This window comes from Trichechus manatus, unplaced genomic scaffold, assembly GCF_000243295.1.
Source record: "Trichechus manatus latirostris isolate Lorelei unplaced genomic scaffold, TriManLat1.0 scaffold00029, whole genome shotgun sequence".
In the NCBI taxonomy this organism is placed as follows: domain Eukaryota; kingdom Metazoa; phylum Chordata; class Mammalia; order Sirenia; family Trichechidae; genus Trichechus; species Trichechus manatus.
Window position 1 is genome coordinate 18,245,710 of NW_004443965.1, and position 13,944 is coordinate 18,259,653.

Sequence of the window (13,944 nt, forward strand, 5' to 3'; positions counted from 1 at the left end):
TCCCTGGAGAAGGACATCATGCTTGGTAAAGTAGAGGGTCAGTGAAAGAGAGGAAGATCCTCAACAAAATGGATTGACAAAGTGGCTGCAATGATGGGCTCAAACGTCGCAATGATTGTGAGGATGGTGCAGGACCGGACAGTGTTTCATTCTGTCATACGTAGGGTCGCTTGAGTTGGAACCGACTCAACAGTACCTAACAACAACAACATGGTGCATATGTTACATTTACTCAACAATTTGACGGGGCAAAAACCTTTTATAAATTAGACTGTTTAAAGCTTCTGACAACCTCTGAGCAAGTGGTCTCGCGGCACTCTCTACACTATACCCACCCCCACCTCCCAACTTCATGGGAGAGTTTAATTTCATAAGATAAACTAGAATAGGACATAATGTTCTTACTTTCTCCTCAAAAATGGTGTGTTTGACTATCAATATAACTTTTTCTGGGTGAGGAAAAAGTCCTTTTATAACTTTGGATTTGAGGTTAAAAGGTTAGCAGGTCTGTAGTGAGAGAAATATTATGTATACCACTGTGAATATGGCACACTTTGATCACTGTACTAAAATCTAGCCACTGAAGTACTTTTATCATGGACCAAACTACCCAAGCACCTGTCCGACTGTAAGCTTTACTTAGAAAATATTTCCTGACATTTGTATTTAAGTTGTACCCAAAGATTCATGAGTGAATTTTAAATTAATACAGACATTTGAATGAAACTACTACAGTAAAACCTGTGAAAGCCGGAAACTGTGTAAGGCAGAAATCTGTCAGAGAAGGAAAACTTGAATATTTTCCACTAAAATGAGCAATAGAAAAGTGGTAAGATGCACCCTGTCAAAGGCGGAAAACTTGAGAGATCCCAAAAAAAAAGGCAGTCTCATTGAGTTCTGGCACTTACAGGTTTCACTGTATTTAAGAAAGCAATATGGAAACAGCGATCTTCCAGATAAAAACCCTTCAAATATTTGAAGCCTAGGATCATATTTTCACTTAGTTTTTACTTCTCCAAAGTATATCTAGTTTCTCAATCATTCCTCTCTTGATATGGTTTTTAGCATCCTCTCTATGCTCCTCACCACCCTCCCTTCCTCTAGATACATCTAGTTTGTTAATGTACTTCTTAAACGTGCCCAGAACCAACCAAAATGCGGCAAATGTGATCCAAACAATGAAGAGACTGTTAAATTTCTTATTCCAGAGACCTTACTCTTAATAATTCAACTAGGGCTTATAGGCTGCTAGGTCTTATACCTATTCGGCTGGTTTTATTGAACTAAAGTACAGAATGTACATATACTCCTATTACATTTCAACTTACTAGTTCAAATTATCAGGCACAGTTGGCAACATCTGGCAGCAATGTTCAATAAGCTTTAAATCTATCTGACTATACTGTCTCCCAGAGCACATTTTGTAATGTTGTCCATAAGAATATCATGACTCTGACAATGTACTTTCCTGAACTCAAGATATGATTATTATGGCATTCCTCTATCATGGAATCCTATCAAAAAAGAAATGAGGTCAGTCTGGCAAGTCACTTAACCAGAGTCTCAGTTTCCTCATCTATAAAGAAAGGAAGTTGGATTAGATCCCTCTGTGCTATAAACTGCTATGATTCTAAAAGAGATTTTATCAGGTAGTAGAAAGATACTGAAATAAATAATGAAGGAAAGCTAACCCATGTGGGAGAGGCACCATGTCATGAATAATGAGTGGGTTGAAGCAGTGTCTGTAATCCCACACTGATAATCCATAAACCAGAGGGCACTCTATCTTATTTCTCCTGTCACATAAAGCAGTCTCAATTCAGACTTTACCAATTATTAACTTGTGATCAGTCAGACAGGGTCTGGAATAAAGCTTAAGGCTGTGGAGTTATTGAAACAAGAAGCCTGATAAGCAAATGAATAATGAAACAATTATTTTCAAGCCCTTTTAGAAATATTTAATTTCATGCAACTACTGAAACTGCACATTTTTAGTCATTGTAAAAGACACTTGACTCTGGCTGTAGTTATTATATACATTTAAAAATATTAAGGCGAAATTTAAATATATATGTGTGCATATATATATATTCTATATATATATATACATATTCTATTGCCCATATTTTTCAAATATTTGGCTAGACTTTCCTTTTATTACCAAGATTTCATTTTATCCAGAAAGTAAAATGTATTTCAAGGGTACTTATATTTTGAAGAACTGTACATAAAGCAAAATATACAAAAATATACTCTTGTATATGAATTCTATCTAGAATTAGTACCATGAGAAAATCTGTCTCTCTAGGACAATTGCCTTTCTCATAAGCCAAAAAATTTCAAAGATTTTTGTTATTATCGTTCTGTTTTTCTCAGCTAAACTTACCCAGCACGGCATTACATAAAGCAGACAAAAGAACTAAACTCTTTAGAAAAAGAATTTAGAAATTCTGCATAGCATGCCAAGACTGACTTGCGTGTGGAGAATGCGTTGTTAGTGGGCTATTGTGTACAAAGATCCTTTCTCCCACCCATGCTCTCCAAGCCTGCTCAAGCTACTATCCAGACTCTCTGAGAGTACTCAGGAAGGGCAAGAGGACAATTGTGCTGAGCTTATGGCTTCCTATCCTGGAAGCCTAAGATGCCAGAGAAGTTTCTCATTAGTCCTAGATTGCCTTGGGCAAGGGGGAGGCTCATTCTGCATAATAATCATAATAATATTAGAGATTATATGATATTCTTTAGCTCTGAGAATGAAATACCAATTATAACATATAGTTTATTGTTCTATTTTAAGACATTTGATTTTCAAAGACATTTTCAGGATTGTATTATATATGAAAGCAAGGACTATCCATATCTTTATCTCACAATCCTAAAAGGTACATATCATTAACATGTTATGAAAAGGAAAACTGAGGCTCAGAGAGACTAAGTTATCCAAGGTCACAGAGTGTCAGTGGAAATCCAAAAAAACCAAACCCGTCGCCGTTGAGTCGATTCCTACAGTGGAAAGTGAAGTTTAAATCTGAGTCTGTATGACCCCAGATACAAGCTATTTCTACTCTACCACACTGCCACTCAAAGACAACACAGACTCTACCTTCAAGGACCTCACAGCCTAGGACTCTGCACGATTCATAAAGAGTACAATGTTTGAATAGGGTATAAAATGAGAATTTAAAGCATGTGTTTCTTGTGTAACAAAGCTAAAATGTTTTTAAAAGAAAAGTGCAAAGAATCACAAAAAAGATTCAGACACAGAAAGATTACTTAGAGAAAACTGAAAAAGATATTTTAAAAAGATGGTATTGTAAGTGTTAAAGTGTTAAAAAATAAATATGACTTTGACATCGAGAGGTAGGGTAGAGCATTTCAGGCAGAAAAAAGAACATGAACAAAGGCACAGAAAAAGGCAAATATAAGGCACAGATGCAGAACAGCTAATAAATAGGTCAGATTCGCCAAAGCAATGTTTCCCACGTTTCCCTGATAAGAATCCCAGGGGAATTCATTTAAAGGCTAGCTTCCCAGACCATTCCCTTGAATGCTATTGCTGACTCGGTAGGTCTGGGATGGGGACTAGGAATCTTAATTTTTAAAAAGTGCCACAAGTGATTTTTATCATGAGGAAAGTTTAGGAAGCGCTAGGATAAAGGACAGAGTTGGTTAAAAAAAAAAAAAAACCATTGCCATCGAGTCAATTCTGACTCATAGTGACCCTATAGGACAGGGTGGAATTGCCCCATAAGGTTTCCAAGGAGCAGCTGGTGGGTTCCAACTGTTGACCTTTTCGTTAGCAGGCAATCTCTTAACCACTGTGCCACCAGGGCTCTAGAGTTGGTAAAGAGGAAGCCATTAAAGCAGACGATTAAAATCATAGCCCAAGGAATTTGGTCTTGTTTTTATACTCAGTAGAGAACAGTGGTAACATCTTAACCAGGCTTCAGGGAAACTACTCTTGCAGTCATGATGCTAAGGAAAAGAAGTGAAGGGAGAAGGGAGAACAGTGTATAGGCGAGTACAGCAGCTCAGGCTGAAGATAATAAATGCCTGAGCAAGGGTAGTAGCAAAATAAATTAAAAAGAAATAACAAATTTAAGATATATTATGGATGAAAAATTGCTACAACATAGCAGCTAACTGGTGGGGCAGAGAAAAAGTATGAAAAGAGTCTGAACTGAATCTAACATTCTGCTTTGGAACCAGGGAATAGAAATCACAGAACAGGGAGAAGTTTGGGAAGAAAACATGAGTTACTCTTTGGCCAGGGTTTGGGTAACTAGAGAGATACTCAAACCGATGTTCAGTAGGCAGCTGAAGAAAAGAAGAGGAAACTAGGCTAGAGACATAGATCTGAGAGTCAGATACAAACATCTGATGATAATTTTATCATATAGAACACACTATTAAAGAGTTAGATGAGAAAAATAGACTCAAAACCATGATTATAACAGTCATTTGATAATGGACTATGTGTTTCAATTTCCTTGGCAGAAGGAATGATTTTACTTAGTCTTTCTACTGTTTGAAGAGCTTCTCAGGTTTAAGAGAGGAAATAAAGGGCAAGCTACCACAACCTGTGGTGGTATCCTATCACGATTTAATCTTACAGCAAACACAAATTGCTTTCAGAGTACCAAGTTCACAACATTCAATACAACTTAAACATATAATTTTCTTTCTACTTTGTGCAATGGAAAGCAACAAAAAGGAAAATAAGCTTTGAACATTTTATATATGCTGTTGCTACAAAGAGAAAACATTCAAACTAACTTCCTAGTGATATCAATCCCAGAGAAATTGCGAACAAAACTTCTTTTAGACCAGAAATTTAATTTCAACAAAAAGACTGACAGGAAAAACTCTTTTATCCTGTCCTTGCTCTCTAAGTCTGCTCAACCTAGTATCTAGAACCTTCTGGGAGTTTGGAAAGGGCATTGGGACAATGGCACTGAGTATAGCTGTCTCCCAACCCAGAATGCTGAGCTACCAGTGAAGTTTCTCACCAGCCTTCTAGATGGGTTGGGCTAGAAGGAGGCAACTTCTGCAGCAATCGGAATCATATTAGAGACTTAAACAGCTATAAAGGCCTAAGTTCAAAACTTTTATTCTACCTCCTCCTAATTACATGATCTTAGACAGTGACTTAACGTCTCTTAGTATCAGTTTCTTCATCTACAAAATAGGAATAACAACATTTATATTGCACGGTTGTTATAGGAATTACATAAAATAAATATTTAGCAGTTAGGAAATGAGAAAATAAATCACTACAATGCAGCACGTTAAGTACTTTTATGGACATAGACAGATTGTCTTGGGACCATATAAAGAAGTGTTTATTGAACTAACGGACCACAACTACCACAGCCTCCGTAAGACTGAGTCCAGCACAACCAGATGGTGCCTGGCTACCACCACTGACTATTCTGACAGGGATCACAAGAGAGGGTTCTGGACAGAGCTGGAGAAAAATGTAGAATGAAATTTTAACTCACAAAAAAAAGACCAGACTTACTAGCCTGAAAGACTGGAGAAACCCTGAGAGTATGGCCCCCGGACACTTTTTAGCTCAGTGATGAAGTCATTCCTGCGGTTCACCCTTCAACCAAAGATTAGACAGGCCCATAAAACAAAATGAGACTAAACGGGCACAACAGTCCAGGGGCAAAGACTAGAAGGCAGGAGGGGACAGGAAAGCTAGTAATAGGGAACCCAAAGTTGAGAAGGGAGACTGTTGACATGTCATGGGGTTGGTAACTAATGTCACAAAACAAAATGTGTACTAATTGTTTAATGAGAAGCTAGATTGTTCTGTAAACCTTCCTCTAAAAAAAAAAAGAAAAAAAGAAGTGCTTATCGCAGTTTCTGGAGCCCTGGTAGTGCAGTGGTTAAGAGCTACAGTGAGCTACAGCTGCTACCCAAAAAACGATTGGCAGTTCGAATCCACCAGCTGCTCTCTGAAAACCCTATGGGGCAGTTCAATCCTGTCCTATAGGGTTGCTATAAGTCGGAATCAACTCCTTGGCAACGGGTTTGATTTTTTTTTTTTTTAATATCACAGCTTGGGTGGGGAGTTGACTGGGGAAGGGAGTGGAGATAATCAGGAGGTGATAGTGGAGCTAAATCTTAAAGGAAAACAAAAGTTAGCCAACTAAAGGAAAGCATACTCCAAGCAAAAGAAAAAATGGTGGAGCGGGAAGGTTGGGAAAAACGAATGGGCACACAAGGAAACTTGACATATTTGGAAAACATTAATGAAAGGGAACCCTGGCAATTCCCAGATCTACCATTTATGGGTTTTGTCCATTCACAATTATTCTCACATGGCCATAATATATAGTAAATTTTTTGTTTTGCTGAAGCACAGATCTGAATCCTGAATATGCAAGACTGTCGCTCAGGAATGAACTACTTAGTAAAGGAGTCTGGTTGACTGGCCATATGACTATCTTAATGAGACTTTGTTATTCTTTACCCATCATTCCAAATCAGCACTGTTCAAAATGCTTTATTGCTTCACTCTCACTACTTTCCAAATGCTTTGAGATATACTCCTCACAAAGGACAAGGCTCTCCTACAGGTCAGTATGGTGGAGTGCAAGCAGAGAAGCACTGGGAGATGTGGCTAGTGAGGTCAGCAGAGGTGAAAGCAAGAAGGGCTTTGTACGGCAGGTTATGGAAATTAGACTTTATCCAAAAAACAGAAGTGAGTCACAAGGGGATTTTAAGCAGTGAAATAAATGAAAGAAAGAGACAGAGGAAGAAAGGAAAACAGAGAGAGGTAGAGGAAAGAGGGAGAAAGGGAGTGAGAGGGAAATGTGATCAGATTTACATTTTAGAAACTTCACTCTGTCACAGGGTGGAGGATGAATTACAGGAAGAAAGAGTCTGAAAGGAGCAGTTCACTACAAAAGTCCAGGTTGGAAACAAAAAGGGATTGGAGCTAAGACAGTGATAGTGACAGGAGAATTAGAGAGTAAGTTCAAAAAATATTTAGAAGGCAGGATCAATAACACTTAAACATTAATTCATCCAATATTTACTGAGAATCTACTAAATAGAGGTACTAACACAGGCAGACACAGAAAAATGCAAACATGAAACTAAATGGATGTAGCTGGTAAAAAACAAGAATGGAAAGATGACTCCTGAGATACTGTAGTGACAGAGTGACTGCTGATGCTGACAAGGAATAGGGAAAGGAGGTTTGCATGTAAAGATGAACTTAGTTTTGATATCCAAAGTAGAGATGCTTCCTAAAGGCAACTCAGAATGAGGGATAATAACATCCAGAAGAAATATTTGGCCTTGTCTCCTAGAGTTCAGAATGTCAGCCTAAGTGGTAATTGAATCCATGGTATCAAATAGATCACTCAAGTATCTGTAAAGAGGGAGAAGAACTTATGACCAAAATATCTCTTATGCTTTCCTATTTTAATTCCATTTTAATGCAAGGGGTACAAGTAGAGTGCTCTCTACATATACAACATTAGCCTACCAAAACCATGCTCACTGGTGAAGTACATGGATAAAGAAGTAAAGACAAGGGGACAATAATGTGCTTTCTAGTCAATTTTAATTGTTAGCATTGGCAAAAAATAGGCGACTATGTTAGGTAAGTATGGTAGTGTTAGGTTATAGGATTAATTATTACAATAAAGACTTTCAATGAAGCTAATCCTTTAGGTCTCCGTGCTCAGCAATTTTCAAGAAAAGAAAGCATATCAGAATCTTTGGGGGTAAAAGCCCTTGAAAATAATTATCTTGGGGTGTACATATTAGAATCATTCTTCTAAACAATGGCAAGGCACTATAGGTGTTTCAGCAATGAGTACTGTGATAAAAATGGTATTTAGGAAAACCACACTTAAAGGTATATGGGAAGGACTAGTGAGGTAAAAGACCAGGAAGCAATGTAATAATCCAAAGACATGAACTTCAGTTTAAAAGACTTGGGTTCAAATCCCAGCTTTAGTTACTTACTGGTTATGCAATTTTGAGCAAATCCTAAATTATTTGTATCTTAATTTATTCATAGGTAAAATGCGGATAATAACAGTACCTATCTCAAAGGGCTGTGATAAAAATTAATGACACAAACAAATATGTATAAATAACATCAAAATGAATACAACAGTTTTGGTCTGTGACTCTTTATTACAACAATGGTAATAATAATCACTATCATCCAGCAAAATAATTAACCAAATAGCTGTTAAAATCTGAATTATAATGTTGAACCATTCAAAAAACATTAACTCTTGTTCTGATTAAAAAATGCCAGGATAAAAAAACTAGAATTTTAAGAAGTTGCAAATATGAGACCACAATCATTTTATTAAGCAATTCAATAAACACTGAGTGTGTGTACCATGTAAAATGTGCCATGTCAGATACAGTAAGAGATACAAAATGAGTATGATATAGACTCTAATCTCTTTCATAATTCAAAACAAAGGGCAAGTTAGAGTTTTACCTGACTAACTCGATTTACTTCCTCCTCTTCTTCCTCAGCTTCCTCTCCAAATGAAAGTAAACTAAAATTTCTAGTAAAAAAAAAAGGAAAAGGAACGAAAGGAATAAAAAAAGGAATAAAAAGTTATCAATCTATTTTCAAAGAAATAGAATTTACAAAAATAAAAACATTCTCTTTAACAAAAGACAGCATATTTACTCCTCACTTATCAACTATCTTGTTATTATCTGACATTTCACATTTACAACAGTAGTAAAAAATCTACTCTCTGATTATTTTGCGCATTAATGACATAGGTCTGGCACTAGCAAATGCTGAGGTATGAGATGAGAGCAATGGTTAAGATTACGTGTCAACTTGACTGGCCATGATTCTCAGCGGTTTGGCAGTTATGTAATGATGTAACTTAGCAGCTATACAATGATGTACTCAGCCTCCATTTTAACATAACACTGGTTTTCACATAATGACCTGGTCTTTGGAACCTAACCATGTCAATAAGTGAGGAGTGGGTGTATTATCTCGTACTTAGCAGAAATATACAAAGGATCTATGTTTTTGCTATCATTTGAAGCATTAAGGCTTTGACTTTAGACCACAGATGTTTCATATTTGCTAGGCAAATGACCAAAGATTCATCCTGAGCACTACCGTTAAGTGTACTGAGTTGAGAATGACAGAAATAGTCCAGCTTTTTATCAAAACTGGTAGCAAAATGGAGATTCCTAAAAAACTAATAAATGTATGGCCTCAAGAACACTATGAATGGAAAGCAATTAATCTAATATCTGCCAGAAAGTCTTAATATTTTAAAATAATAAGTTATAAAAAATTGTCAGATAAAAAAATTTAAGCAGTAAACTTAACTAAAAAATAGCTCATGGGAAGAAAAAACTCAGTTTATTTCCTTGGATCCTTCAGAATAAAGCAGAAAATCCCAAGTAAGATAAATGACAAGTTATTAAAACTCTCTCACAAACACTGAGAAAATAAAAGATTTGACAATGAAAGAGGGGTTTTTCTTTTTCTTTTTAAAGCTAGATGCAATTAATGATCACCACATCATCCCTAAAACATATTTGCTGTAAATTTGAAAAAACAGAAACCAAAAAATTTGAGCCTCTTGCCAAGGTAAATCATAGTGATGAAATATTATATCTGAATATGATAGTGATCTTTCACCCAGAGATAAATTAGTCAAAATAAATAAAAGGCTATCAAATATATAGCTATATAAGAAATTATTTTGCCACAAGGCATCAAATGTTTATTAAAGTATCTAACGTCTGACATTTTAAAAAAGCAACTTACTTATTTTGTAGGATATCAAGGAAAGAAACTAATATGTATTGAATATTCTAGTGGGTGTTTTCACATACCCCTTCTCATTTAACCCTCATAAAAACCAGATGTTATTATAATCTCCATTTTACAAGGTGAGGAAACTGAAGCTCAGAAAGATTAATGAACTTTGCTTCTTATTAACTGTGTTAGACAGGATTACATGCAGAACTCTCTAGATTTTATAAGTACAATAAAATCTCTGATGTGGATGCTACAATTCAATAAAAGAGTAAATTGAACTCTTTAATAAAATTTTAATAAAACAGACAAAATTAATAATGTAAAAAACATTGTCCACAAAATACTGAAACTTATTTCAAAAATTTCTACTTTTGGAAAACTGTCCTCAGGAAATAATCCATAATACTGAAACAGCTTCATATATAAATATATTTATAATAAGGTTATTTTTTAATAGCAACAAAAAAAGGAGTGAAAAGTTAAATTATGCATCATATAGTTACTAAAAATATCCTTTACAGTTCATTTTCCATCTTCTTTATAACACATTGCCAATGAGTCGATTCCAACTCATAGCGACCCTATAGGACAGAGTAGAACTGCCCCATAGGGTTTCCAACAAGCTGCTAGTGGATTCAAACTGCTGACCTTTTGGTTAGCAGCCGAGCTCTTAACCACTGTCCACCAGGGCTCCATGTTCTTTATAGTGAGCATATACTAATTTAAAAACAACTAAAAAACAAAAGCAAAAAGATTTCAACAACTCATCTATATAAATATTTGGTATTGTGGTTATAAAATTATTACTTGTTAACACAGATTTCATATGGACTTCTGAGACAAGATATTTTAGCTTAAGTTGTATTGTACTTGAGTGCAAAAAATGCTCATTTAGAAAAAAACACTAAATTCAGATATCCTCTTCATTCCAAATGGCCCTTCCCTAACTGGTGAACAACTGTTACATAAGGAACTAAAGTGAACTAAATGAATTAGCATTGCGTTTGAAGCTGAAGAAAAATCTTTCTACTATGATTACTTTGTGCCTTTGGGTTTCAATTTCTTTACTTCTTCCTCTGGTTTCTCTTTCTTCGGCTTTTTAATTTCCCTTGGAATGATGTCATCAAAAGGATTAAACAAAACCTATGAAAAGAAATATTTGAAAACATTATTTCAATTTTTTAATTTCATGAAAAATTAAAACCAATATTTAATTGTACTGATCTTAGTGTATACATTTTTCCCCACATAACCGTTACTTGCATAGTGACGTATATATAGCATATATATCTCACACACACACACACACACACACACACACACACACACACAGCATAGAGTGTTTCCACTTAGTCTCATTGGAGAGAGACTCATAATCCTATTGTTACTAAGTAAGGAAGATATCATCCCTATTTTACAAAAGGCAAAAATATTCAAAAAAAAACTTAAATGATACACAGGAAGAGAGACAAACTCAGGTGTTTCGACTCCAAATCAAATGCTGTTAACAACCTCGCTTCCTCAATGAAGGATCACTCTTAAATTAGCTATCACATCACTTCTCTGGGCTAAATAAACCTAATTTCTCTAATTTTCCATTTTTATTCATTGGATTATCAGCTCTAGTTTCAACTTTGAGTTCAAACCTTTTAATTTAAAAAAAAAATCCTAATCAGAAATTGTGCCTAAATAAATTACAGAGATAAAATTGGAGTTGTGTTAGTAATTTTGTATAAATAAAGCCTTCATCCAACAGTTTAAAAATACTAATAATCAATTCCTCTGAAATGACAATTTAAGGGCTGCATCTCATAATGATCATGCTCCTACCTCACAACTTTTTATCTTGTGTGGATTACGTGGTCTTTCTTCATCATCAATGTCTACTTCTGTCAGTCGCAGCATGTTATATATTGTATCCCCTGTCACCTATCACATGAGAAAGAACGTTTAATGGCAAATATATCACATTCATCCTTTGAATTAAGGAAGAACTTTAAAAAATATTTTTAAAATAATTAGAGAAGAATATAATTATATAAGAGCATATGCATTTAATAAAGCAACTTCATCTTAAGGGAGAAAAAGCATGGATGGAGTTCAAGCATCCGATAAGTTTTTTATAAAAAATAAAAACACCTCCTACTGAGTGACAACTTTTTATTCAAATATCATAAAAAATTCAGACTTGAGAATAGAGTAGAATAAACAATTAATAAAAATAACAAGAATAATGTGTTAAATGCTTTGTAAACTTTATCTCTTTAATCCTCACAAACATCATAAAAGTAGTTACTATCATTATCCTCCTTCTACAGATAAGAAAATTGAAGCTCAAAGAAGATATAGAGCCTACACTGACATCCCTTCTGACTTCTAACCACTATATTATATTTTGTTTCAAATGTGTAAGTTATATAGAATCAACTGTAAAAAATGATAAGAATGGCACCATGTTATTATATACTGTGCTCTGGTGGCACAGTAGTTAAAGTGCTGGGCTGCTAACTGAAAAGTCAGCAGTCTGAATCCACCAGTGGCTCCTCGGGAGAAAGATGTGGCAATCTGCTTCTGGAAAGATTACAGCCTTGGAAACCCTATGGGGCAGTTCTCCTTTCTCCTACAGGGTCGCTATAAGTCAGAAGCAACTCAACAGCAGCAGGTTCTTATTTTTTAGAAATAATAGGGGGGATTTCTATGAACATCAGATTACCTACAGTGGAATAGCTAGGAAGAACCTGCCAATGCATACTTTTTAACCATGTTGTCAAATACCTATTAAGCAACAATATTACAATTCTAGCACGACTCCTTTCATTCAACATTTTTCAAGAGTTTTTAAACAACACTAGTTTTTTCAATTGTGCTAATTGTGTTTCTTCCCCTTCCAACATCACAAAATCCAGTTTTGCCTAGGATATGGGGAAACCATTCTTATAGAGCCAGCAGAGGGAGCTAATACACTAGTCGAGTCTAAATTGCCTAAGAAATGAAATACATAAAAATACACTTACGGAAATGGAGAAGAGTGAGAGGAAAAAAAGACCTTCAGGATCCCTTTTAAGGAAAATTATTAAAAATTCCATAGAAAGAACATTCTCTGATATGACATTAAATGTTAGCAGGATGAAAATGCCATGGAGCACAGCTCTACTCTGAAACACACGGCAGTTGCCATGAGTCAGGATTGACTTCATTGATTTGGTTTTTGGGTTTTTATTCAAAATAATATTTCCAGTAAAAAATTTCATTGTCAATACAACTTCCACTTATACTTAAGGGAATTCGTCATTTATAAAATAAATCTTAAACTAGTAATGTTATTACTTAGGTGGCTTTCTAAAAATGTGAAAACAATTTTGGCTTAGTGACATCGTACACATAATACACCTACTCCTCACTTATCAACTATCTCGTTACCTGACATTTTGCATTTACAACAATAGTAAAAAAATCTACTATGCGACTATTTTGTACATTAACTATGCAGCCATGGCAGCAACGACTACGGAGTGTCCCGTCTCTTGAGGGGTCAGCCTCCGGGAAACTGGGCCATGCTGCCTTGAGCCCTCTGCTCCCTTCTGCCAGCAGGGGGAACGTTCAGCTGCCACGCGTGGCCGGCCTCCTCCATGGCCAGGGTGTCTGGGCAGATGCATAGGCAGCACTGAGTCAGTGGGCACTTGTTCCGGGTTCTCAGCTCCTATGAGGCCTGAGGCCCTGTAGCTCAAAATCGCCGTGGGGTTGGAAGGGGAAAAAAAGAAAGAGGCATCGGAGAGGGTGTTTGAAAGAAATGTGGGTAAGTTTAATGACATCCCAAAGTGAGCCAAACTGGCCCTAAAGCATCCACCCTGGTGGGGCTGGGTGCACGGCCAGGTTCCCAGCACCCTCACAGGAAGCCCTAAGCCTTGGTGACTCTCCAGACCCCAAGGGAAGAGAAGGCTCTGGGATCATGAATGCAGGGCTTGCAGCGGTGGGAGTGGAGCTTTGAAGGTGGCTCTGCAAGGGAAGCTCTGACCCAGCAGAGGAGGAAGGTGAAGCGGTTAAGCCCTGGGCCCTCCAATCACACAGCCCGGCTTTATCCAGCTTTGTCTCCTCCAAGCCTCCTTTTCCACTTAGAAATAATCTGTAACTGGACTCATCACAGTGATGAGGATATC

At 36.2% G+C, this 13,944-nt stretch overlaps 1 protein-coding gene across 1 annotated transcript in view; it reads right to left on the reverse strand.

Moving 5' to 3' along the window:
* CWC27 (CWC27 spliceosome associated cyclophilin) overlaps positions 1-13,944 on the reverse strand; it is a 260,191-nt gene that overhangs the window by 235,088 nt on the left and 11,159 nt on the right. Inside the window, exons 5-7 of the mRNA XM_004374548.2 lie at positions 11,618-11,716; positions 10,827-10,930; positions 8,483-8,552 (exon numbers count right to left, since the gene is read on the reverse strand). Of these exons, the coding sequence (XP_004374605.1) occupies positions 8,483-8,552; positions 10,827-10,930; positions 11,618-11,716 (273 nt within the window). The remainder of the gene's footprint in view (positions 1-8,482; positions 8,553-10,826; positions 10,931-11,617; positions 11,717-13,944) is intronic.